The sequence below is a fragment of the Sorex araneus genome, chromosome 2, assembly GCF_027595985.1.
Source record: "Sorex araneus isolate mSorAra2 chromosome 2, mSorAra2.pri, whole genome shotgun sequence".
In the NCBI taxonomy this organism is placed as follows: domain Eukaryota; kingdom Metazoa; phylum Chordata; class Mammalia; order Eulipotyphla; family Soricidae; genus Sorex; species Sorex araneus.
In genome coordinates, this window is record NC_073303.1 from 223,115,059 (window position 1) to 223,141,593 (window position 26,535).

The following is a 26,535-nucleotide window of genomic DNA, read 5'->3' on the forward strand; positions in this document are numbered from 1 at the left end:
ACGGCTCTCGTGGCTCTCTGCTTAGGCGTCCGTCCTGGTGGGCTTGGGGGTCAGATGGGGTGCCAGAGAGCGAAGATGTGTGCAAGGCAAGCGCCCTCCCCACTGTACTCTCTGTCCAGCCTCCCCATGTTTTCTTCCCCCTCCTCCCCGCTGTTTTTCTCTTTTTGTCTTTTGGTTTCGGTTTTGGTTTTGGGGCCACACTCAGCTCTGCTCAGGGGTTACTCCTGGCCGGACTCAGGGCGCTTTATGGAGCATCAGGGATCAAACATGGCTTAGCCTGTGCCAGGCAAGCGTCTTATCTGCTGTACCATTTCTCTAAGCCAAGACGTTTCCTCTTTTCTTTTGTTGTTGCCAAGAACGGGGTAGGGGGGTGGGGGAGTTGCACTTTTGACTCCAGTGGTCTTCTGGCTTCCCGTATTTCTTGTTCTGGCCCTAGGGATCGCCAACAGCTGGGATTGCACCGAGCATGTTGAGTGGTGCAGGGGCGAAACGGCTTCACTTTTTCCCTGCAAGGAAAAGTCCGGAACTGTTCCCGGGCCCCTGAGCTCAGTAGTTGTGAATGTGATACAAGAACTCGGTCTTACATTTTGGGCTTATGTGGTCCTGTGCCCTTTTTCGGTTTGTTCTGTTTGGGCGCCCACCAGGTGGTGCTTCAGGGATGACCGAACTGGTGCTCGGCAGAGTCACTCCTGGCAGTGCTTGGAGGACCACGCAGGGCTTGGGCTCCCACCCAGGACTCTCCTGTTAGGAGCAAGCTCCGGCCCTGTGAGTGGTGTCCCGGCTTCCCTCCTGGGGTTCTTGCCCAGGGCTTGGGGATGAAGGGCTGGGGTTGTCGGCTGCTAACTCCTCAGTATTAACGAAGGACAACAATCTGTACCTGTTTGTATTTTTTTTTCTTTGCTTTTTTTTTGGGGGGGGGGGGTCACACCCAGCGATGTACAGGGTCACTCCTGGCTCTGCACTCAGGAATTATTCCTGGCGATGTTCAGGGGACCATATGGGATGCTGGGAATCGGACCCGGGTTGGCTGCGTGCAAGGCAAACACCCTCCCCGCTGTGCTATCAAGATCAAGTTTTATAACAGACTCATTATTTCTTCCGTGTAGAGGAGGAACCAAATTGAATTCAAGTATTTCTCTGATTGTAATCTACATTTCTTAGAATAAAGCAAGTTCAAATCTGAGCCAGAGGCATAATTATGTCGGAATAAAATGCCCTGTGCTAAAAAGGGTCAGCTAACAGACTGGGAAATCTGTCTTCAGTTTGGTTTCTGAAACAAAACCTTGAACTCCTCATGCCTTGTTTTAGATTTCTAAATCAGTTAGACAAACTTACCTCACAGGGAGTTGTGGAGGAGAATATACTGCTAATTTGTTCAGTATTCCCTAATAGTGAGTTATATCTAAGTATCTGATAAAACATAAGCAAACCTCATTTATATGAGTAGTTGGAGACAAGCATAGATAAAACTTAAAGATAGTTCAGAAAATTCATTAAAGTTATTTTTAACTTCATCTATCATCACAAACATTGTACCTTCTGTTTCCTGTGTATTTTCCAAAATGTTTTTGTGTTCTTTTTCATACAGATTTGAAGGAGGTAGGACAAATAACTAATGCCTGGTTAGATAATAAAGGGAACATTTATCAAGAAGACACAATCATAAAGGTTACACAAATCACAAAAAAGCTTCAATGATAAACTTTTTTTCCTTTTTCTTTTCTTTTTGGGTCACACCCAGCAACGCACAGGGGTTACTCCTGGCTCTGCACTCAGGAATTACCCCTGTCGATGCTCAGGGGACCATATGGGATGCTGGGATTTGAACCCGGGTTGGCCGAGTGCAAGGCAAACGCCCTACCCGCTGTGCTATCTATCGCTCCAGCCCCCCAGCCCCCGTAATAAAGCCTTTTTAATGTGAAAGAAAAAGTAATACAATTGGATTACCAAACATTTGTGATTATATTTGGAGATTTCAACACCCTTTTCTAGTAATTTAGGTAGAAATCAGTAAAAAAATAGAAAACTTGTACACTGTCAACCAGCTGATTGACATGTATATGACACTTCACTGACAACAGCAGACTATACATTCTTTTTTAACTGCTTATAAATATTTCCCAGTACTAAAACATTTACTCTAGAATATGTCCCCTTCCATCATAAAATAAGCCTCTCAAGACGAAAAGGATTACACAATCCACTCAGGATGTCCACCTCCCAGCTCTGGTCTGTAATCTCCTGAGGCATCCACCTCGGGGCTGTTTTTTAGGGAACATATTTCCTTTTTTTTATGGCCTTTCATCTCTCTCCTCTCTCTTCCTCCTCTTCTCTCTCATCCCACATTCTCCTTAGAATTAATATCCTCCCTCTGTGTCCCTGGTGATAGTACAGCCAGCCATAGGGCATTTGCCTTGCACATGGCCAAACCTGGGTTCTATCCCAGGAATCCCATATGGCCCCCTGAGCACCGCCAGGGGTAATCCCTGAGTACAGCTGGGTGTGGCCCTAAAGCAAAACAGAAAAAAAGAATTCATTTCCTCCTGCAGTCAAACTGTTTACTTCAAACAAGCAACCAAAAGTATTTAAGGCTAATATCATGCAACATAGGTTTTCTGACCTTCGAGGAGTTATATTGGAAATAACAAAGGCACCTGGAAAACGCCCAACTCCTTGGAAACTGAGTAACATACTTAAGTAATTCCTGGATCAAAGAAGAGATCATAAAGTTTAAAAATAACAGTGAACTCAATAAAAATGAAAACATGGCACATCAAAATTTGTAGGATTTAATGAAGGTAGTGCTGAGAAGGATGATCATATTATTTAATGCTTCAATTAAGGAAAAACAGAACATCTGAAGTTAGTATCCTAAGTACTATCTTAACCTAGAAAAAGAAGAGTAAGTTAAACCCAAAGTAAGCAGAAAAGGAAAAATAAAATCAATGTGGAGTTGATGAGGTATAGAACAAAGCAAAAGAGAAAAATCATGGAAACTGAATGTTAATAATTATTTATTTGGGGACCACACCTAGCAGTGCTCAGCATGTGCTCAGGGGATCATATGTTGGTTGGGGGATGGAACCAGGTTTGGCCAGGCAAGAACCAAGGTTAAGTGCAGCTCCTGAAGACTTTTTTTTTTTTTTTTTTTTTGCTTTTTGGGTCACACCTGGCGATGCACAGGGGTTACTCCTGACTCTGCACTCAGGAATTACCCCTCGCCGTGCTCAGGGGACCATATGGGATGCTGGGATTTGAACCCGGGTCGGCCAAGTGCAAGGCAAACGCCCTACCTGCTGTGCTATCTCTCCAGCCCCAAGACTTTTTTTTCTTTTTGGGTCACACCTGTTGATGCACAGGGGTTACTCCTGGCTCTTCACTCAGGAATCACTCCTGGCGGTGCTCGGGGGGCCATATGGGATGCTGGGGATCAAACCCGGTTCAGCTGTGTGCCAGGCAGATGCCCTACCCGCTGTGCTATGGCTCCAGCCCTGCCCCTGAAGACTTTAAAAAAAAAATTGAAGTGGCATGTCACACTAGGCCCAAAATTTTTTTTAAAAAAGGAGAGAAAAAAAAAAACCCACTCCAAATCAAAAAACCCTATCACCAGATAAGGAATTAGAGAAGGGATATAGTTTCTGTCCTTATAGACATTGAAAGGGTTCTATAGGGATATTAGGAACCACTCTGCATTTATATTCAATGTCTTAGATTAATAACAATGTTTTTGTTTGTTTGTTTTTTGCTTACACCAGCGGTGCTCAGGTCTGACTCCTGACTGCTCAAGGATCATTCCTGGCAGGGGTTGATAGAACCTGGGTAGGCAGTGTGGAAGGCAAGCAAGCCCCCTCCCCGCTCCAGCGCCTAGGGTAATAGCATCTTTGAAAGACAAATTACTGAACCTGGCTTGAGAAGAAATAAAGAATCTCACTAGCCTATTAAGGAACCTATTTATCAATCTATCAAGGAAGTGGAACTTGCAGTTAAAAACCTTCCCACTAAGAAAACAGTAGTCCAGATGTCCTCAATGGTGAATTTTACCAAATCTTTAAGAAATAATCAGTTCTAGGTGCTGGAGTGATAGCACAGCGGGTAGGGCGTTTGCCTTGCACGAGGCCGACCCGGGTTCAAATCCCAGCATCCCATATGGTCCCCTGAGCACCGCGAGGGGTGATTCCTGAGTGCATGAGCCAGGAGTGACCCCTGTGCATTGCTGGGTGTGACCCAAAAAGCAAAAAAAAAAAAAGAAAAGAAAAAGAAATAATCAGTTCTAGGGCCTGGAGTGATAGCACAGTGGGTAAGGCGTTTGCCTTGCATGTGGCCGACCTGGGTTCGATTCCCAGCATCCCACTGTATTCAATCCCTGACATCCCATATTGTCCCCGGGCACTGTCAGCAGTAATTCCTGAGTGCAGAGCCAGGAGTGATACCTGAGCATCGCTGGGTGTGGCCCCCAAAAAGAAACAGTAAATTCTATACAAACTTCTAGAAAAGTATAAAGTGGGGCTGGAGCAATAGCACAGCGGATAGGGCATTTGCCTTGCACGCGGCCGACCTGGGTTCGATTCCCAGCATCCCATATGGTCCCCTGAGCACCGCCAGGGGTAATACCTGAGTGCATAGCCAGGATTGCATACCCTGTGCATCGCCAGGTGTGACCCCCCAAAAAAAAAAAAAGTTAGAAAACTATAAAGAGCCTACTACTCTCCAAAATGTTGTTTTTTTTAAATTATTTTTTTTGGGGGGTCAATATCCAGCAATTCTCAGGGCTGTGCACCCAAGGTTAACCCACTATGGGATGTTGGGAATTGAACCTGGGTCAGCCCTGTGCAAGGCAAGAGCTCTGCGCGCTATACTATCACTTTGGCCCCAGTGTTCATTATTTTTAACTTCACCTGCAAACCATGCATTTAACTTATATTTGCCCTTTAACTTGAGGGAGGGGGTGTGCAGTTCCCAGAGTTGCTGTGGGGATAGTAGGTACCAGAGATCAAACCCAAGGGTCCAAATGCAAAAGCATTTGCCGGTGACCCCTCAGGTGTGATCAGTCCAATTCCACCTTTCGGTGACCTAATTGGGATAGACCCACACCTTACAACTGTAGCAAGTTGCCCTTTTAACTTTTTGGTAACAGCTCTGGCTAGCTGGTGCTAACTTCCTCAAGGAAAAACTTCAAATTCTCAGCCCCTGGCACTGGGGCTGTGGCTCTGAGATGGGGTGCATGGCTTACCTGGGGCTGGCTGCGGTCCCGACTACCTCAGCCCCGGCCCGGCCCAGCTGGAGGCGGGCTAGCCCTGAACCCCTGAGGAATGCCAGATGTGGTTCTTGTAACAACTAAAAAAAATAAATTCCCAGCTGTTTAACTTGGACACTGGTTAGCCTCAGTGCACATGCAGTGCTTGACACTTTAGTAGGCCCCCATAAATATGCCCTAAGAAATGAAACAATTTCAGACTAAGGGTCAAAATTAACATATTCATCAGCCCCTTGGCTTGGGAGTGTAGTTGGAAACTGGACAAAAAAGAGTCAGAAATATCTTACTTGGCTTAAGTTGCACATCAAAACAAAACTCGGACAAGTTGGGTGGTCTGGGGTTGGCCATTGCTTTAGCTGTTTATCTGATGGTGGCCCTCTCCCACCCGCCCCCTATTTAATTATCAATATATTTGAAGTGTAGAGCACATTTTAATGATATTATGGCATAGTAACTCACACTTAAGATGTCAGTAGATAAACTCACATAGACATGCAAGATTCAGTAATTTTTGGTGTGGGTTTGTTTCTTTTATTACCCATTAGGGTTTGTTTTGTTTCGTTTTACAGCCTTATAAATTGCTGCAGAGAAAAATTAGGTGGGAAATTTTTCAATACTGACTTGATTTCATGTATCTAAATTGTAAGGCTATGACAAATTGTTGCAGTTACATCAAGATAATGACAAAGCACGAAATTATGCTATGCGTTGAAGGAATTCTGAAACTTTCTGAAATTTTAGTCTGAGATAACTTCTGATTCAGTAAACTAAAATCTTCATCATCCATATGTATTGTTATTTTATCATGTTGATGTAATTTCTAATTCAATTTCAACTGTTACATTAGAAATATTTTTAGAGAGTTTGTGGTTATACAAATTAATTTTATATCTCTTGACTGACTTTGCTAAATTCCGAGAGAATGCAAATTATCTGGCATAATAGAAATACTTAAAACAGAGAATTTGTTGAAATGACTTGAAAAGGCCTTTATAATCCTTACCCTGCTGATTACCAAAATCCCTTTAAACTGGATGACACCAGGGTAAGCACTGAGTCTTAATTTTATGGCTGGTGTTTGAAAAATATTTTCTGACCATTATCGGGAGGGTGGACACCGCAGTTCTCTTTTAACCCTTTATGTTGTGAACATAATCTTCCAAAGTAGTAAGCAAAAAAATCTTAAGATTCTTGGTAACTCACTCAAGACATTGCTATTGCCCATTTTAGGATTTATTTATAATGAAATCACCAGGTTCTTCCCCAAAGATGACAGGATCTACTAGTTCATGCTTCATCACATTTAATTAAAGGAGGAATGGGTGTGAGATTAACACCCACCTGAGACTGCGTGCCTGGAGATGAGTTCATTACATTCCAGGGATGGAGTTGTTGGAAAGCGCCATCTGGAAGACATTTTCCCGTAGTAGTGCCAAGTTCTACTTTCTCATAAATCTTGGAACAATCGGATAGCTAACTTCTTCCCAGTGATGGGTTTAGGCATGCCTAACCAAGTTTAAAGAAGACTTGACATTTGAGAGAAAACATTAAATAGATGTTAGTAAAGGAAAAAGCAAATCACAGAATTATTGTTTGTTGGGTTGTGATCTGATAACGTGATACTAAGAGTTTGTGCTAACTTTGCCAAACACAGAACTTCAGCACAGTTTGCTGGGTCCTGAAGTATACTTTTTTTTTTTTTTTTTTTTTTTTTTTAGTGGTGATCAGAGCAGAGAGAACAGAACAGCAAGTAAAATCTATAAGGCCAAGGCTAGAGAGAGAGAGAGTACAGTGGGTCAGGCGCTTGCCTTGCAGGCGCCAACCTGGGTTCAATTCCTGGCACCTCATATGTTCCCCCTGAGCCTGCCAGGAGTGACCCCTGAGTGCAGAGCCAGGAGCAAGCCCTTATGAAGGCATCCTTGATTACTGAATATAATGTATATGTTTCCGTCTGAAGGAGCTCAAGGCCCTTGACTTGCTTGCTTTGTCTGTGGTGCAGGAGGTCTTCATGATCTTTGCAGGAGACTTTGCACAGAATAATTCTGTGTCTGGTTGAAGCACTACCTTGGCCTGATTTTTAAAGGATCGTGAACTGGAGCTGGGCTAGCCAAAGGGGAAGTATTTCCTTTCGACACTCCTCTCTATTAATAAAGTTTGTGTTGTCTGTGTGTGGCTGGTTAATGATAGGGGTGTTAATGACCACAGTTAATCTTCCTCCTCAACTCTTTCCTAATCCACTCTCTTAAATAGACATTTAAAAAGCTTTTAACTCCCCTTGAATTGGGTGCTCATGGGCTTTTGGTGGAGGTGGAACGATAGTTATCAGCCCATTTAACAAACCCTGAGACAGCCAGGACAGCTGTAATGCGCATCTCTATGGTGTGTTTTTGTTAAAATGCCACATGGCTAATACTTTGGAAATCATAAATCTAGTGGAAGAAAACATCTTTATAGAGAGTGTCTTAGTTTTATGCTGTGTGTGTTATGAACCTAAAACCACTGGCACGTCTAAATGCATAAAGAGCAAAGAACATAGACGAGATGAAAATGATTCTGTAAACACAGTTTCTTTTCATCTGTTTTATTTGCTATAATAAGGCTATATAAATGATTCCTTGAAGACAGTACTGTAGCTGATCATTAAATCTTCACCTGAGCCACACCAGCTTTCCTCAGAGACTTCGGAGAAATGGGAACTTGCAGTTCTGGACCTATGGAAATCACCCATCAGTAGCATTTGAAATTAATGATGGGGGGGGGACTGGAGCGATAGCACAGCGGGTAGGGCGTTTGCCTTGCACACGGCCAACCCGGGTTCGATTCCTCCATCCCTCTCAGAGAGCCCGGCAAGCTACCGAGAGTATCCCTCCCACACGGCAGAGCCTGGCAAGCTACCCGTGGCGTATTTGATATGCCAAAAACAGTAACAAGTCTCACAATGAAGACATTACTGGTGCCCACTCGAGCAGTGCTACATATATGATAGTGAGTTTTGCATATGCTCCCGTCCTTTTCTGCTCTGTAGCCTGGCTGGCTTTCTGGGAGGTTCTGCCATCCTAGCAGGCTTTATAGAATTTATGTTGAAACTTAAAAATGAAGAGCGCTTATTGAGCATACCCGTCGTAACATTTGTTCTACCACTTCCGTGTAGTAGAGTGAGGAAACTTAAAATAGATTTTCATTACTCTTTTATACAACACATAGAAAGCTTAAAGCCGATTCAGAATTATGTATTATGCACACACTGATTGCCTGTACGTAGTGATGCAAAGAAGATGTATAGAGTCAGAGACAGTTGAGTGGGCTGGAATGTCTGCTTTGCGTGCAGGAGACATGGATTTAATCCCCGGCACCTCATAATCCCCCAAGCACTGAACTGGGAGTAGCCCCTGAACTCTGCCAGATGTATCACCTCCCCCCAAAAAAGAAAAGAAAGAAAATGTGCTGAAAGGGCTCGAGTGCCTGCCAGCCATCCTAGGGCCCAGGTTTCATTCCTAGCCACGGCATTTCCCGCCCGCTTATCCCCCAAAAAACTCCCAGGTGTGGCCCCCGTGTTATCCAGCCACCACGGGGCCTGAGCAAAGCCACATTTCTGGGCCGAGACTTCAAACCCTTAGGCCCTCACAGCAGAGCCCATCACCAGGAGCGACCCCCACCCTAAAATGGAAGGAAGGAAGAGAAGTCGCTAAGATAGCCGGCATTGAAGAGTCTGAGTTGGTTAGAGCAGGCGGAGAGCCGAGCCCACCCCACGGTTCTGTGGTTCCAGTATTGATTGGTTCCGGCAAGCAACAGACCCGTCGCATTGCTGCCTTTGCATCGCCCCAGTCCTCTCCGAGGCCCCCTCTGTAATTTCTGGGGATTGGTGGTTTCTACACATTCTTTTCTCTGAGCCGTACAGTGTGTGGGTTGTTTGTCCCTCTTTTTCTGCTTCACTTCTTGTCTGTCTCCTCCTCCTCCTCCCCATCTACGTGTGTGTGTGTTTCTGGAAGGTTCATCTGTTAAAGAAATCTCTTCTCCGTGACTTGGAATGTGGGTTCTGACTGCCCCTGACCGCAAAGCTCTTTGATGTTTTTTTTTCCAAATCTGACTTCTAATCGGATCCCTGGTGAAGGTCCCGGGCCCGTGCGTGTGCGCGTGCGCCTGTGCGTGTGCGTTTCAGCATCGCTGCTCTCGTCTTGCCCTGATGGACGGTTAAATCACCAGAATCCGTCTGTAGTTGTTGATACCTTTACCAGACAGTTCTTGTGTATGTATTCAAGTCTCGGGGGCTGGAAGCTGCCTGGAAACTTGAGAAGCCGCTCGCCCCCTTCCCAGGGAGATTTCCACAAGGATAAGGTTGCTCTCCGAGACGCAGGCTCTCCTCCTCCGTCATGGTATCGGGATTCCACCTTAATCACTCCATCATCCTGCCAGCCATGTCTCATTTCTCATACTGGAACGCTCCCCCCTCCCCGGCACAGTGGGAACCACCAGTCTGGATGCTTTATCTGGTCCAGGCTCTCTAGCCCTTAAATTGTCCGTCTGGCTTTGTGTTTCATTTGACCCTAATACGCTGGGTCGCACTGTCTAAAGAGAATTATGTCCCCTCCGATGTCTGAGTGCATTTCTCATTTCTTACTACCGCTCCTGAGCAGATCTGTAACTTCAAGGTTAAGATAAGACACATTCCATCAGAACTATGTCGTCATCCTTGCCAGCTTCTGATCTGTGACTGTCCGGGAGATTTACAAGACAATCGCATGCCATTCTTTATAGAATATTATGGTTGGACTCTGACTCCTGGCATCAGGCCCAATTTGATTTGTCAGCTGTTACAAAATCCATTTCCCAAAGAGAAAGGGATGTTAGGCAGTGGTTACGGGTGGGAAGGAGGGAATTGATTGACTCTTGCGTTCTGTCTTAGAGGGAAGAGGTGGACACCAGAGTATTTTTGTCCCCTATACTGTGGAATTCCTGTTTTCTGTTTTGAAAGGTGTCACCACGGTCTTGTTGTTGCGTTCTCCGTTCCCGTCCTTTATCCCTGCACAGGATTGCCTTTACTCCGCATTCTGCCCTCTAGTGATTTTCGGAGTTGCAGGTAGCACGCGTTTATTTTAATCCTAGAAAAGGAGCTCACCCGCCTATTGAGGAAGGTTTATTAGTTCATCTACATCTAGTTAGCAAAGACTTTTCTCCCTTTTTGCCTCCTATTAATATGTTGAGCTCCAAGAGTTAACTGCGTGTCATATGGTTAAAGGAATTTGGAAGGTCATGAATTTCTGCTGTTTTATTTGACCCTATAATACTTGTACAAAATTTCTCTTTGGGGGATTTACAGCACTTTGGTTTCATCATAAACTGTCTCTTCTCCTAGTAGGTAGGCAGTGGGGATTCATTTAGCCCATTTTAGATCCTCAGATTAAAAAAAAAAATTTGACCAGGAGTCCTGTTTAAGGAGACCCTCCCCCTTCATAATACATGGACTTCCCAGCCTCTCTTTCCTTTCCCTTTTCTTAAATATTTTATGAAAAACAAATTTTGTTTTGTTTTGTTTTTTGTTTTGCTTTTTGGGTCACACGCAGCAATGCACAGGGCTTACTCCTGGCTCTGCACTCAGGAATCACCCTGGCGATGCTCGGGGGACCATATGGGATGCTGGGAATCGAACCCGGGTCAACCGCGTGCCAGGCAAACGCCCTACCCGCTGTGCTATTGCTCCAGCCCCGAAAAACAAATTTTTAGTTACTTACATGGCAAGTTAATCACCGAATCAATTCTGATCTAAATCCTGTGGCATTTTCATATAGTCCTTCTCTATGAGAATTTAATTTTTTTTTTTTTAATTAAGAGGCCTCTGAGACAGTTCCAAGCCCCCAGTGCTGCACCACATGGTCCCCCAAGCGCTTCTAGGAATGAGCACCAATCCTGAGTATTGCTGGGTGTTGTCAAAAAAATTTTTTTTAGGAAGAGGGCTGAGGAAATAGCCCAGTGATAGACCATTTGCTTTGATACATGAGGATTTGGTTCAATTCCTGAGAAAACAAAAGTTCTGCAGTTTGTTCTTTGAGTCAGTCCGTTTCTTTGTTTGCCTATTTTCACTCTGAAGAAGCCTGTGTTCTCTCTCTATTTTATTTTGGGTAATACCTAGGGGTGTTCAGTGCTTATTCCTGGCTCTGTACACAGGGGTCACTCCTGGTGGTGTTCAGGGGACCATATAGGGTGCCAGGAATCAAACCCAGGACCCGAGATGTGCAAGGCAACCGCCCTACCCACTGCACTATTGCTCAGCCCCGTCTGTGTTCTCTCTTGAACACGTACTTCTTTCTCTCTCTCCACATCTCTCTGAATAAGTTCAGTAAAAACTGCTTATCTTGCTTTGCACACGTGCACCTGTGTTTGCATGTGTGATGGGGCCGTTCAAAGTAGAGAAAAAGTCTTTGTAGTTGAAATGTCTGTCTTTGGGGTCAGAGAGATAGCACATTAAGGTTTCTTGCCTTGCACGTGACTTGATCCTGGTTAAACCCCTGGACCACATATGGTCTCCCAGTACTGCTGGGTTGACCACAAAAATCCAAGAAAAGACTGTCTTTGGTCTTATATGGGCTTTGTCTGATAATCAAACTAATCACTTTATTTTCCCCTTAGTCACATACTTGTTTCTGATTGTCTTTCATTTGTTTTGGGGCCACATCTGGTGATGCTCAGGGGCATTCCTGGCTGTGCATTTAGGAATCACTCCTGGTGGTGCTTGGGGGACCATATGGGATGCTGGGATTAAAACCCTGGTCAGCCGAGGCGTTCTGGTCACTCGGTGTCTAGTGGCAATGTCCGGCTTTAAAGACTATCTGTAAGGCTGAGAGCATTCTAATACTTCTAAAGACAAAGCCAGGAAAGTTTGTGAAACTACATATGTATATTAACCTGTAATTTCATTTGAAAGGTTCTTTTTGTTTGTTTTGGGGCCACATCTAGCCGTGCTCTGACTCACTCCTGGCCCTGAGAGCAGGGATCACTCCTGGTGGGACTTGGGGGACACATCTGGCACCAGGGACTGAACCCTGGTCTGCTACGCGCAAGGCCAGCGCCCTGCCCGCTGTCCTTACTTCTCTGGCCTCTAATTCCATTTGGAAGTTTCTCTGCCAGGGCGTCATGTCTGCAGGGTTTGTTTCTGTATCTAATGGCCCGCAAAGAAGTGGTGTAGTATCTGTAAGACTCCCTTCCCCCTTTCTCTCTTATCACCCCTGCTTCCCCCACTTCCCCCTCGCCCCCCCCCACACACAAATTTTAATTAACTGTTCAGTGACAGATGGTGGAAGGCCTAGTCTCGGTGCTTCTGGTGGGCTGGATTAGGGGGTGGGTGGGCGGTTTGTTCCGATTCTGTTGTGGAAGGACCGAGCCTCTCCCCTCCCCCTTCCGCTCGTGCTTCCATAATTCTGTTAAATGATCTAAGATTGCTGTTGATTAATCCCCAGTGTTGGTAGAGGCAGACGTGGTTCCAGTCTTGGATTTAAAACCCTCGGAGCAGTTCCCTGGAGCCTTGAATGCCAGGGCCCGGAGGGAAGGGAGGTACCTTCCAACTTCACCCAGTCTCCTCTGAAAGGGAAAGTTAAGCCTTTTAACTTTTCTCCTTTGCCTCTCCGCCCCCCCCACCCCACCCCCCTAGTCTAGTACTGCTGCCAGTTGCCACGGCAACGGGCTGGGACAGCTGCGCAGTGGCGCCCAGGCAGCTGGGTGGGGGCGGGGGAGCTGCCAGCCCGCCAAGCCCCAGACCTGGGAGGGGAGGCCCCTCCTGTTAGCCCAGAGGGGAAGAAAGAACTGGGGCGATCCGGTAGGTAAGGGAGGGAACCCCCATCCATCTTCTCCCTTCGGGGCCCCTCTTGTGCATGAAGGTGTGAAAGGAGAGGTCCCCCCCCTTCCTCCCTCCAACTGAAGAACACATATGTAAATCCTTGTTTTTCCTTGTGAGGTGGGGAGGCCATGGCCACAATGCTTAACTGCATGCAGCTCACCCGGCGCTGGTCTTAAGCCCAGCGCTCTGACTTACACTGCTCGGCTCCCGGAAATTCCAAGGTGAGTGGGGGTGGGGTGGGGTCCTCTCCCTGGAATATGACATTTCCTGTTTCTGAGGAGGTTGGAGGCCTTTTGCGTTTGGAATAGATCCCTTTCTCTTTCTTTACTGAGCCTTAGGACTGGCTTCTAAATAAATGGGCAAAATCATTTTCAAACCCCTTACATTCTTCTGCATATTCTTCCAAATAAAGCATTTTAATGAAAACTTTGTTTTATTGCAAGGCAGTAATAGGGGCAAACAGTTTTGTGGGTTTTTTTTTTTTTTGAGTGATCAGATCCGTTGCTAGTAAGTTTTGCTGATGTAGTTTCCAATTCTTATCTTCTTGGAATCATGCCTTTTAAATTTTTGAGAATTTAGAGTTATTCGTTAAATGGTACTTTTTCATGCTACTTGACTTGAGCCAATCTGAGATTAGTAGTGGCTTTCCCTGGCCCTGGGAGTGGTCTTCTGGGCAGCATGGAAATAGTTTAGAGCATGTTGAAAGAAACCTTTAAAGATGACAGCATAATAAAAAATGGAGTTCAGCTAAGAAAACATTCCATGCTAATCTCTAATGCAGACTGTAGGCATCATTTAATATAGTCAAGGAAGAATTCTTAAAAGATTGTTGTAGCAACAATGTGGAAATTTAAAAAAAAAAAACACGAGATTTTCTACTGAGTACCCCCTAGTTGTGCATATTTCTGAGCTTAACTCAATTTCCATTTGTGTTGCCTTTTTTTTTTTTCAGCTTTCCTTGAGTCTATGAATGGTTCCTCTGTGTTTTGAGGCTTTGCGTTGCTGTGAGTGTGTGGGGCCAAACTTCTTTTCCCTCCTCCTCTACCTTTGGCCCGAAGCCAGTCTCAGTTAAGAGGAGACATAACTCCTTAACTCTTTGAATTAGCTGAGCCTTAAGAATTGGTGAAAAGGGGCAATAGGACAGCGGGTAGTGTGCTTGCCTTGCACTCCGCCAACCCGGGTTGGATTCCCCGCATCCCATATAGCCAGGAGTAATTCCTGAGTGCAGAGCCAGGAGTAACCTCTGAACATTGCCGGGTGTGACCCCCCCCAAAGAAAAGAAAATTAGTGAACAGTCTAATGCTAATTTTTTAAAATTTCGGACTAAAAATTATTTTTTCTCTTCCCTCCCATCCTGGAATGAAAAAGGAGACTTGGTATGTGCAAGGTGTGGGCCTTGCTTTTGGGAGCTGATGGATGTTCTAAGGGAACCAGCTCGGTTTGTTTAAGGGAAACGTACCAGTTCACTACAAATATCATAAAAGGCCAAAAGGGAAGAAAGAGCATTTTGGTGACTTCTTTTTCCCTTTTACAAGCAATCATTCACCTTGGAGGGAAAGTTTTTATTTCTGTCAGGGGTTCTTTTCAGTGAAATGGTAAGTCCTGACTTTTAAAGTGATACAGAAGTAACATAACACACTGGGTTGGCGTTTGGAATTTGAAGTCTGATAAACAGTTGTGGCATCAAATGATTTTGGTCTCATTCAAGAAAAGGGAAAGTTGTGGGTGGGAAATCAGGGGTCGACTCTTGTTACTTAACTCTTGGGACCAGCCTGTCGGAGGCCTGAGCCCCGAGAGAAGGCAAGGCGCGTGACAGTTCTGCATCTCCTGTCAAAATAATGGCCGAGCTCTGTACCTCCTGGTGGAGCCTGAGTCTTTTATCCTTGCTTTGCAGGAATCCGGTGGCTTTGGTTCTTCGGGGGAACAGAGTGCGACATGGGAAAGAAAACCAAGCGGACAGCTGACAGTTCTTCTTCAGAGGATGAGGAAGAGTACGTCGTGGAGAAGGTGCTAGACAGGCGTGTGGTCAAGGGGCAGGTGGAGTATCTGCTCAAGTGGAAAGGCTTTACTGAGTAAGTGCCTTTGCTTGGGAGCTGGGGGCTCTGAGGGGGGTGAGGTCCAAAGAGAGAGGTGTGGGTGCGCGGGGACTTGGGCGTTCGGTGGCCGAGAGTTGCCTCCCCAGGCCGGACGACGGGGATGGCGGCGATGGACGACGAAGGACCAGGGGAACGGAGAAACAGGTCCCAGGTTGCAGGCGGGTCGGTAGACAGTTTATTTCTCTCTCCTCCCCCACTTAGCCCCATCGCTCCCTTCATGGCGCAGTTGTCCTCGTCGTTTTGGTCATAGTCCCAGTCATCGTGGTACCATCATCCTAGTCTCCTCCTAGACCTCAAAGTCCTCTCTTTTGTTACATCTTCTTCCTCCCCGACAGAGTCACATCCCTACTTCCAGTCATCGTCATCATCTGGTCCTCTTGTCCCAAAGTCCCCGGAGTCTCAGTTCTCGGTGTCCTAGTTGTCACCTTTCTAGTCCCCTCTTATCCCCTGTAGTATTGACATCATAAAGGATGGGGATACACAAAGATGGGGCTGAACCTTATCATAACAACAAACAGATGTAGAGCCACTCCTTCAGGAGATTAACTCAAGGACAAAATCTCATCTTGAGGGTTCAGCACTCCAGATTACTAGGAGATCCACCCAAGGGCGGGATTCTGTCTAGGGTGTATTGCTTTCTCCTTTCCTCAGCTAGTAATCCACTGAAACAATAAATTTACTTCTTACAATATTTCTAGCAATGCCATTTTTATATGAACACAGTAAGAGATATATTAAGCTTAAAAATTGGCTCTTCTTGGGGCTGGAGCAATAGCACAGCGGGTAGGGCATTTGCCTTGCACACGGCCGACCTGGGTTCGATTCCCAGCATCCCATATGGTCCCCCGAGCACCACCAGGAGTGATTCCTGGGTGCATGAGCCAGGAGTAATCCCTGTGCATCTCTGGGTGTGACCCAGAAACAAACAAACAAAAAAAATTGGCTTTTCTTGGGAACATCTTGCCATATATTCCAGACCATAGTCCTCAGGCCAGGTTAGTCTTTGCTAACCCCAGCAGGGTCCTTATTCAGTTACTTCTTTTTGGGTCATGGCAGACTTTGTCCAGGATCGTGCTCTAAATTTATAGTCAAGTACTATGGTGTTTGGCCTGCCCCATTTCGATGCCAGGTAGATCACAGCTTGTCCTGGGGTCCATCCAGTCCCTCACTGGGACCCTGCTTTGGGGGTGCTAGGAGCTAGGGGCAACTCAAGCTTAAGTCAAGTAAATATGGATGCCCAGGAGTAAATATTACTTTGGAGTCAACTAACTCCCATGTCACAAAACATAGCATGAACTGTCTTCCTGTGTCTATACAAAAAGGACATTACTAAATAAACCATGCAAATGACATAAAGGAAAGAGAAAAGCAATATAGGATTATTAGTACTTGATGGAACTGGGTGTGCCTCAGGGGCACTGTTGTGGGAGTAGCTCAATAAACCTAAGCTCCCTGGGGGAGGAGCAAGGACAACCCAGTCTTATCCAACAGGTCTGTTATCCAACAGACTTTTAAAAGTCTCTCCTTCAGGGCTGGAGCTATAGGGTAGGGCGTTTGCCTTGCACGAGGCCGACCCAGGTTCGATTCCTTCGTCCCTCTCAGAGAGCCCGGCAAGCTACCAAGAGTATCCCACCTGCACAGCAGAGCCTGGCAAGCTCCCTGTGGTGTATTCGATATGCCAAAAACAGTAACAAGTCTCATAATGGAGACGTTACTGGTGTCCACTGGAACAAATTGATGAACAATGGAGAACAGTGCTAATAAAATAAAAATATATAAAAGCTAAAAATTTCACCTTTGGGGGATATTTTGGGCCATACCTGTTGATGCTCAGGGGTTCCTCCTGGCTCTACACTCAGGGATCACTCCTGGTGGTGCTTGGGGACCATATGGGATGCCAAGGATTGAACCGAGATCAGCTGCGGGCAAGACAAGTGCCCTAACTGCTATACTATTTCCCCATTCTCTCTTTTTTATTATTATTTTTTTGAGACCCTTAAGAGCCTTTTGGGGGGGGTTAAGTGGGGGTTTTTGAGAGTTTTTTGTTTAATTTTTCAGCTTTGGGGCCATCTGTCTGCTGTGCTTGAGGACTCCACGTAGTGCCAGGTGTCCAACACTGCTCTCTTGCACACAGAGCATGAACTCAGCCTTTGTACCCTTTCCCCAGCTCTAGATCAGTGACACTTGCGAGCAATTCAGGAGTGCTGAGTAGAATATCTATTAGGTACTAAGTAATTTGCTTTATGCTGAAGTGCTAAGGTAGTTTATTCTTTGCTTTGAAATAAAAAGAATTAGGCAGGTATCCGTAGAAGTAGCTTGGCAGGGGAAGGAGGGGGTTGGGAGATACACTGCAGGGTCAGAAGTGCGTGCTTGACGTTTGGGGGGCCCAGTCCTACCCCTGACACTTGTGTGACCTGCAGAGCATTGCCAGGATGGCATGGTGGTCCCAGGCACCGTGGAACCAAGCGGCACCACACCCTCAACCCCCAGCTGACATCTCTGAGCATTGCTACGAGCTACCCAAGCCCCCTGAGCACTGCTTGGGAGACTCCGCCCAAATAAGGTGAAGCTGCACACTTAGGCGTTTTGCTTCCATTTCTAATTTTCCCCAGATAACGAAGCTCGATACCAATCAGTGGAGTTTCCAGAACCTCAGTGAGCAGCTAGGAGCTAACTTGACTCTCTAACCATGAGAGCAGTTCTAGTCAACAGGAGTATAATGTGAGCTTTACAGTAGCCACATTAAGGGAAGGGGAGATTAAGGCTGGAGTGCCCGTCCAGTGGGTAGGGCGCTTGCCCTATGTGCAGTCACCTGGGTTTGATGCTCAGATTCGCATGTGGTCCCTCAGGCCACTTGGCTGCAGCAGCTTTAGAAAGCTCAGGGCGGGGCTGGAGCAATAGCACAACAGGTAGGGCATTTGCCTTGCACGCGACCGACCTGGGTTCGATTCCCAGCATCCCGTATGGTCCCTTGAGCGCCTCCAGGAGTGATTCCTGAGTCCATGAGCCAGGAGTAACCCCTGTGCAACGCCGGGTGTGACCCAAAAAGCAAAAAGAGAAAGCTCAGGGTGCAGGAAAAGTTTCGGTTGCTTTTTCTGAAGTGGTGGCGGGTCCGGAAGAGCTGCGTGTTTTGACCTGCAAGAAAGCACCAGTGGTGGAGGGAGAAAATTCAGTATTTGACAGAACCTTTGGAAAGAGGTATGAGTACTAGAGCTTTGAGAGCACACATAAGGTTCTGGAGTGCCTTTGTCATTTCAGGGGCAGATGCTAATGGTTAGCATCTCTACCACATCGAAGACGAAATGTGGGCAACCAGAATATGCCCTCCTTATTTGCGGGGGAAGGCGGATTAGGGGGCATGCAGTGGTGAGGATGAACCCCACTTTCCCACATGCAAAGCCTGTGTTCTGCCTTTTAAGCCATCTTCTCAGCTGCTAGGGATCAAGCCCGGCTTGTCCCTGAACAGGACAAGTACCTCAAATCTCCGACCCTGGACTCTAAGGAGGAATAGTAGTATCACAGCTTCTTGTAGAGAAGACTTTGAGAGACCTAGACCACTATGAAACAAGAATTGAAATAACAAACCTGAAAGATTTTAGCTTTTGTATAGACATAGCATTAAAGATGTTTACGAGGCCTGTGAAATCACTGCTAGAAGCACTTGGATATCTTGTAAGAAGTTACCTGTGAAGATCATGTAACGTAAGTGCTAGAACAAGGATCAAGTATGAGATTTCTTTGGCCCTAAAGCCCAAGCTCAGACTTCTCAAAATAATGCCAGGCTTTCTTTTGGGTGTGTAAACAGCAATACCAGAGTGATGGGAAGAGGGATCCTCATTACAGGGCTGTCCTTTTTTGCTTCTACCGGGAACTCATCCCACGTTTGTACTTTTTTTATGTTGGACTGTATGCATGACTCTTGGTTTTGATGCTTTCATTTCTTTCTTTCTTTTTTTCTTTTTTCTTTTTGGGTCACCTGGTGATGCACAGGGGTTACTCCTGGCTTTGCACTCAGGAATTAACTCCTGGCAGTGCTCAGGGGACCCTATGGGATGCTGGGAATTGAGCCCCGAGTCAGCTGTGTGCAGGGCAAACGCCCTACCCGCTGTGCTATCGCTCCAGCCCCGCTGCTTTCATTTCTTCTGGAATAAATAAACTTTATGGTCTATAGATTTGGGCAGAGTTACCAAAGAAGAACTATTTTGTTCCTGCTGAAAGCAAGACTTTGAAGGAGAGATTTTGAGTTTAGTTGAAATGATACAAACTTGAAATAAGTTTGTTTCATGCTTAAGCTCCTTTTGCAAGAAGTTAAATCTAGAGTATGATTTTCTCCCCATCACTTTGCTTTCTGCTTGAGTCAAGTTATTATGGCAGGTGTTCAGAGCATTCCCACCTAAACACATCTCTTGGGCGGGTTCCGCAACCCCTGATTGATGTTCAGGGACTCCTGCCCCTGGCGGTGCTCAGGAGCGTGTGCACTGTGGTGGGCTGAACTCGCGTCTCCTGTGTGCAGAGCATGCGCTGTGCCCTTTCTCCAGCCCCAGGGAACCTTACTTGAACATAAGTTCATCTTTACTACATAACCTAAAGAATTTTGGCCACTAGCTAGGACTAAAGGCAAGAAGGTCTGGCTTAGATTTTCCCACTTAAAAATATTTATTCCTGGGGCCGGAGCGATAGCACAGTGGGTAGGGCGTTTGCCTTGCACGCGGCCGACCTGGGTTCGATCCCCGGCATCCCTTATGGTCCCCCAAGCACCGCCAGGAGTAATTCCTGAGTGCAAAGCCAGGAGTAAGCCCTGAGCATCGCTGGGTGTGACCCAAAAAGCAAAAAAAAAAAAAAATTATTCCTCCCTCCAGGAGAGGTAGTACAGTGGGTAGGGCATTTGCTTTGCTCGCAGACGACCCAGGTCTAATCCTGGCATCCTGGAGAGTCCCTCGAGCACCGCCAGGAGTAATTCCTGAGTACAGAGCCAGGAATAACCTCTGTGCATTGCCAGGTGTCGCCCAAAAACAGACAAAATTTTTATCCTTTCACCCCCAGTGCTAGGAATGGGGCGAAGGCCTTAATTTTGAAGGCGGACAAGTGCTCTGCCACTAAGCCACGTCATCAGCCCAAGGCATGTTTCTTGCTTTGAACCGATTGGCAATTGGCGGTTTGAGTTTCTAATACCAATGCCAGGAGGACAGAACAATTTTGTGAATAACAAAAGATTTGTTTTCTTCCTAATAATACTCAGTTGGACCAAGTGCAGTTAGGTCTCACGAGGGTTTTCTTCTTCTTTCTTTACATAAAACTATTTTTTGACTTCCTGGGAATATAAATAGGACATTGAATTATTATACTTCAAACTCCACTTTTGAGTCTTTTCCTTTTTATTGTGTGCCTATATTTTAATTATCTAAGACCTTACTGCTTCTTTTGCTTAAAAAAAAACTGTCTTCAGGATTTACATAGATAGTGGTTCCCAAACTTATATGGTCTACTATCTGCTCCATTTCAGGAAAAAATTAAATGACTTCCCCCCAGAATTTTTTTTTTTTTTTTTTTTTTTGTACGATGAGGGTGTCACATACAGCAGTGCACAGGGCTTACTCCTGGCCCTGCACTCAGGGTCGCTCCTGGTGGTGTACAGGGAAGTAGGGGGTGATGAGTATCAAGCAGTGGTCAGCTGTGTGCAAGGCAAGCACCCTGCCCGCTATACTACTGGCCCTGGGAATCTTCCTTCTTTAAGTGAATAAACAGAATGTATACACCTGAAATTATAATGGGCCCCTAAATCTTTACCCTCCAACCCTCTGGGTATAGCCTGCTTTGGAAAAGACTTGCAAAGTTAGCTATATGTATGGAATTGTGTATTTGATCCTTTATAAAAATGTTTCATATTTGAATTTTTAACACCCCTATTGAGGTATGATTTATAGCATGTAAAATTAATTAGAAATAAATTAGGGGGCTGGATGATAGTACAGCGGGTAGAGCACTTGTCTTGCACGCAGCCAACCAGGGTTCAATCTCTGGCACACATATGTCCCCTGAGCCCTGCCAGGAGTGTTCCCTGAGCACAGAGCCAGGAGTAAGCCTATTAGCACTTCCTGGTGTGGCCAGAAAACCGAAACCAAAACAAAAAAAACACCCAAGCAACACACTAAGTTGGTGAGTTAGAATAATGGGTAGAGCTGTGAAACTATCATTCACACTGTATTTTTTAACATTTCCCTAACCTCTAAATGTCCTTGAGAGTCCCAGGCCCAACCTAGGGGAATCTCTGATCTGCTTTTGTCTCAAGTTTGTCTTTCCTAAAAATTTCAGGTAAGTGGAACCAGACAAGGTCAGGGGTAGCGCTCAGTGGTAGAGCACATGCTTCACACGTGTGACGCCCTGACTTTAGTTACTAGCTTAGCAAAGCGTAAACGAATAGGGCCAGGGAGAGGTAGCTCCGAAGGCTGCAGGGATTCCAGCCTCACCCAACACTGTGTTGCCCCCCGAGCACTCCCAGCAGCCTTGAAATTTTTTTTTTTCTTTTTGGGTCATACCTGGCGATACTCAGGGGTTACTCCTGGCTCTTTGGTCAGGAATTACTCCTGGCGGTGCTCATATGGGATGCTGGGAATCGAACCCAGGTGGGCTGCGTGCAAGGCAAACACTCTACTTGCTGTGCTATTGCTCCAGCCCCCAGCCTTGAAATCTTAAACAAATAGATGAAATTAAAATTGAATCAGACAGGGACCAGAGCGATAGTACAGAGGGTAGGACCTTTCCTTGCACGTGGCCGGCCCGGGTTCGATTCCCAGCATCCCATATGTTCCCGTGGGCACTGCCAGGAGTGATCCCTGAATGCAGAGCCAGGAGAAACACCTGAGTACCACCAGGTGTGGCCCCCATCTCCCCTACAAAATGGAACTAGCCGATGTCAGTCTTTTACATCTGTTTTCTTGGTGGAGAGAGGGTTGGTCCACACCTGGCAGTGCCCTGGAACTCCTGGCTCTGTGCTCAGGAGAACTTTATATGGCCCTAGGAATTTGAACAGGGTCCGCCACTCCCAAGGCGAGCACCAAAATCTTGTCATCTCCCCAGCCCCAGCTTTTGGGTTTCTTTCACATAGGATATTTCTGAGGTACTTCCGTGTGTTGGCATGTATTAATATTTTGCTCTTTTTTGTTGTTTCGGCTATACCTGGCAATGCTCAGGGATTACTCCTCCCTCAGGAATCAATCCTGGCAATGCTCCAGGGACCATATGGGATGCTGGGGATCAAACCCGGGTCATGCAAGGCAAGCGTCTTACCCACTGTACTAAATCTTCAGCCCCAATATTTTGCTTTTGTTGTTGTTGTTGTTGCAAAATAGTACTCAATTGTGGGTCACACCGTATTTTATTCATTAACTAGTTGATAATGATTGAAATTTTCTTTTCTTTTTTTTTCTGGGCCACACCCAGTGGTGCTTAGGGCTTATACGACATGTGGCTCTGTGCCTCAGGGGTTACTGGTGGGGCCGGGGGTACCATATGTCATACTGGATTGAACCCTGGACAGCTGTGTGCAAGGCAAGCGCCTTACCTGCTGTACTGTTTCTCTAGCCACTAAATTATTTTTTCTATTTTTGCCTATTGAAATGCTACTATGAATAATTATTTGCAAGCTTTTGTATGAACATATTTCTTCCTTTCTCTTGGGTGGGTCCCTAGCTTTTATTAATTTCCTTCTTCAAGCATAGGGTTTCTTTTCTTTCTTGCCAGTTTGTCTTTAAAACATTGAATTTTTTCATTTTTAAGATTTCTGTATTGAATTTTCCCCTTCATTCTTTTCCCTTTTTCTCCATTCCTCTCTCGCCCAGGGAGCACAATACCTGGGAACCTGAGAAAAACCTGGATTGCCCGGAGCTAATTTCTGAGTTTATGAAAAAGTATAAGAAGATGAAGGAGGGAGAAAATAACAAGCCCAGGGAGAAGTCAGAAAATAACAAGCGGAAATCCAATTTCTCCAACAGTGCTGATGATATCAAGTCCAAGAAAAAGAGAGAGGTAAGCTTTCCTTCTTGTTTCCCCACGATCTGTTCTTTGGCCTGCCTTGCTGTTGCTCACCCACCCACAAAGATTTTTTAGGCTTATTTCTATGGGGTTTTTTATTATTTTTTATTTATTTATTTATTTTTATTTTTTTATTTCTGTGTTTTGAGTTGACCTCCACAGTGAGAACGTTGAACAAAAGAGCTTTTCGGGAGCTGTGTCCGTTGACTGTAGTGCCCCCTCCTGGCTGGTGTGCAATAGAACAATAGAATTTACATTTACAGCAAGTTAAATTGCTGTAAAATGCGGCCATTCTCCAACTTCCCCTTAAGTAGAAGACAGCTTTCTCACAGAGGAAGGGTCTCAGGTGAACACTTCCTGTTTTTATTTGGGGCCCCACCTGGCTCGTGGCTTATGCTGGAGACCTCGCAGTGGCAGTGTGTCCTGCATGCAAAGTGTGTGCGCTTTACTTTGGTGAATTGCTCGTTTGTTTTTTGTTTGTTTGGGGACCATTTTTGGCTTAGTTCAGGGGTCATTCCTGGCTCAGTGCTGGGAGGTTGATCCCAGAGGTGGTTCGGGTTCCATGAGGATCCAGAGATGAAACCCAAGCCTTCAGCTTGCAAGGCTTGTGCTCCAACCCCGTGGGGCCGTACGCTGCCATCCTCTGGTGCTGTTCTGGAGTCTGCCCAGTGGTACTCAAGGACACATGTGCCAAGGATCTGACCCGGACTTTCTGTGTCCAAAATATGCACTTGACCCTTCCAGCCATCTGCCTGGCTGTCCAGAACGCTGGATTTCTTCTCTTGGAGTGGGGAGCGGAGAGGGGGCACACCCAGCAGTGTGCAGGGCTTACTCCTCCTGGCTCTGTACTCAGGGATCATTCCTGCTTGTCCTCAGGGGACCATATGCTGTGCCAAAGATCAAACCAGGGTCTCTGTACTATCTTTCTGGCCCAGACCTAGTGAATTTCTTAAGGACAGAAGAGAACTTACGATTTTTGGGTGTTAAGCCACACCCAAAACCATGATGGTTGGGGGACCATGTGGTATTGTCAGACCTAGGGTTCCTGCAGTCAAAACATGCACTCCATTTCTTTGAACTATATTCTTAGCCCTCTCTGTAATTGTTGGTTGACTTAGTTAGCCCCCTTGTATAGTTGGTTGTTTTGTCATTTCTTTTTAAATTAATTCTGGCTTTTTGGGTCATACCTAGTGGTGCTCAGGGCTTACTCTTGGCTCTGCATCTCTGCTGGTGGTGCTCAAGGGATCAGATGGGCTGGGATTGAATCTGGGTCAGTTGCCCTACCCTATCACTCGGGCCTCCATTATTTATTTATTTATTTATTTATTTATTTATTTATTTGAGTCCCGCCTGGTGATGCTTAGTGCTTCCTCTGGCTCTGCACTTAGGAGTAACTCCTGGCAGTGCTTAGGGGACCGTTCTTTATGCTGGGGGTTGAAACCAGGTTGGCCACATGCAAGGCAAATGGATCCAGCGTACGATCGCTTTGGCCGCATTATTTAATTTCGCTTTCCTCCCTTCTCTTCCCTGCTGCTGATGTTGCAGTGGGGCAGGGGAGCTCTCACACATTCTGGTGTTTTCCCGTTGTCAGGTTTTACCCTTGAGTTGCCTGACTGTGGTGCAGAATTGGAAAAACTACAGTGCAGCTGGAAATTGCTTGCAGAGCCAGCAGTCACGGACAGCACAACTACCTGGATTCGCACTCTGCATCGGGCAATAGTGCGGTTGAACCAGAAGGGCGCCTTAAAAATCCTCAGCTATCTCCTCCTGGCTCAGTCGAGTCAATCAGTGAAGCCCCCGAGAGCACCACCAGGGGTCACTGCTGAGCTCAGAACCCCGAATACCAGCAGAGTGTTGCAGGGTGTGGCTCAGAGCCTCCCATAGCAAAGTCAGAAGTCAAGTTCAGGACTGGGGATGTGTCTCAGTGGCACAGCACTGGTGGCCTTACCCACGTGGGACCCTGGGTTCGTTCCCTGGCATTGCAAAAAAGAGTATCAGTGATAAAGACTTAGTGTCAGTCTTGGAGACAGACATGGTCTCTTTTGATCCTATTTCTTTATATTTGGGTTAGAAAATGAATTATCTTCCTGTGGAGTCTTTTTATCGTTCAGGTTAGAAAGTGTATTTGTGGGGCCGGAGAGACAGTAAGGCTCTGGGCTTTCACGCAGCTGAGCAGGTTCGATCCCTGGCGCCCCATCTGGTCCCCCTAGTCGGCCAGGAGTGATCCCTGAGTGTGAGGCCCAGGTAAGTCCTGAGCCACTACCAGGTAGTGACTTTGAGTCTGTTCCCTTCTGCTCCGTAACTGTCAACGCAGGAGCAGGAGCAGTGCCTCTGTGTCTTTTCCTCTTCGGGTCATTCCCAAAGACGCTTGAGGGACCCTGTGATGCCAAGGATTGTACCTGGGGCTCCCGCACGCACAGCATGTGCTCCGGCCCTCAGGGACAGTGTTTTCCATCTGTGCACACAGCACAAATAACCCAGCCCCCTGGCCTTCATCTCTCTTCATTTATTCTAAGGTCATGAAGCCTTCCACATTAAAGAATGTAGCATATTCTTTTAAAGTTTAATAAAAAACATAGTCCGCTTCTAATCTTCTAGTACGGCTGTTGTAAAGCATTCTTATATGTCTTCATTCCTTTTGGATACCTGCCGCATTACTTCTCAGCCCTGAGTGCACGTTATACTCGTGACACGATACACTCGGGACAGACTTGGAAACAGCCTGCAGTGCCTAGGAAGCATCCCGACCAGTTCCATTCTGATTTCTTTTTGGTTTTGACTTTTGGGGCCACGCTGGCTGTGCTCAGGGTTTAGTCCTGGCAGGCTCGAGGAACCATAGGGGTTGCTGCTCTCTCTCTCTCTCTCTCTGGCCCCACATTCAAAGTTTTGAGGGGCTGGACTTGGGCATTAGTGTATCTGCATTTTCTAAAGACTTTTTCAAGTCACTCTGGGTCTCCAGAAGAAAGAAAGCAAATAGTAGACCCTCCAAGTGAAAGTTGACGCTGGGTTTGTGTCAGTCTCCTTATTTTCCTAATGAATTTCATTTTTTACAACCTTATTATTGAAACTGCCCTATTCTGGTGAGGTCTGTATATCATTTTTATAGATTTACCAATAAAGGGTTCAAGGATATTTTCCTTTCAGGAGGGGAGGCTTCCTTCTTAGTTTCTTTTCTTTCTTTTAATTAGTCCTTTGTATTCTGGCTTTTGTCATCTGATTGCATTTTCTAGCTAAATAAAGAGAATGGAAACAGTACCCCCCAAGACTATGAACTAGCCCCTCGCAACCTAATAACATAACCTCAGCCAGAGGTTTCTGTTTTTGGA

General features: G+C 46.0%; 1 protein-coding gene across 4 annotated transcripts in view; it reads left to right on the forward strand.

Annotated features, from left to right (window-relative positions):
* CBX5 (chromobox 5) overlaps nucleotides 1–26,535 on the forward strand; it is a 48,904-nt gene that overhangs the window by 7,204 nt on the left and 15,165 nt on the right. Inside the window, exons 1-4 of one of the 4 annotated variants that reach the window (XM_004601559.3) lie at nucleotides 12,980–13,061; nucleotides 13,200–13,303; nucleotides 14,977–15,154; nucleotides 23,017–23,203. In XM_004601559.3, coding sequence (XP_004601616.1) covers nucleotides 15,018–15,154; nucleotides 23,017–23,203 — 324 coding nt within the window. In that variant the 5' untranslated portion in view covers nucleotides 12,980–13,061; nucleotides 13,200–13,303; nucleotides 14,977–15,017. Of the gene's footprint in view, nucleotides 1–12,979; nucleotides 13,066–13,199; nucleotides 13,304–14,976; nucleotides 15,155–23,016; nucleotides 23,204–26,535 lie in introns of those variants that run through there. The other 3 variants (XM_055129120.1, XM_004601558.2, XM_004601557.2) reach the window with 3 other exon arrangements.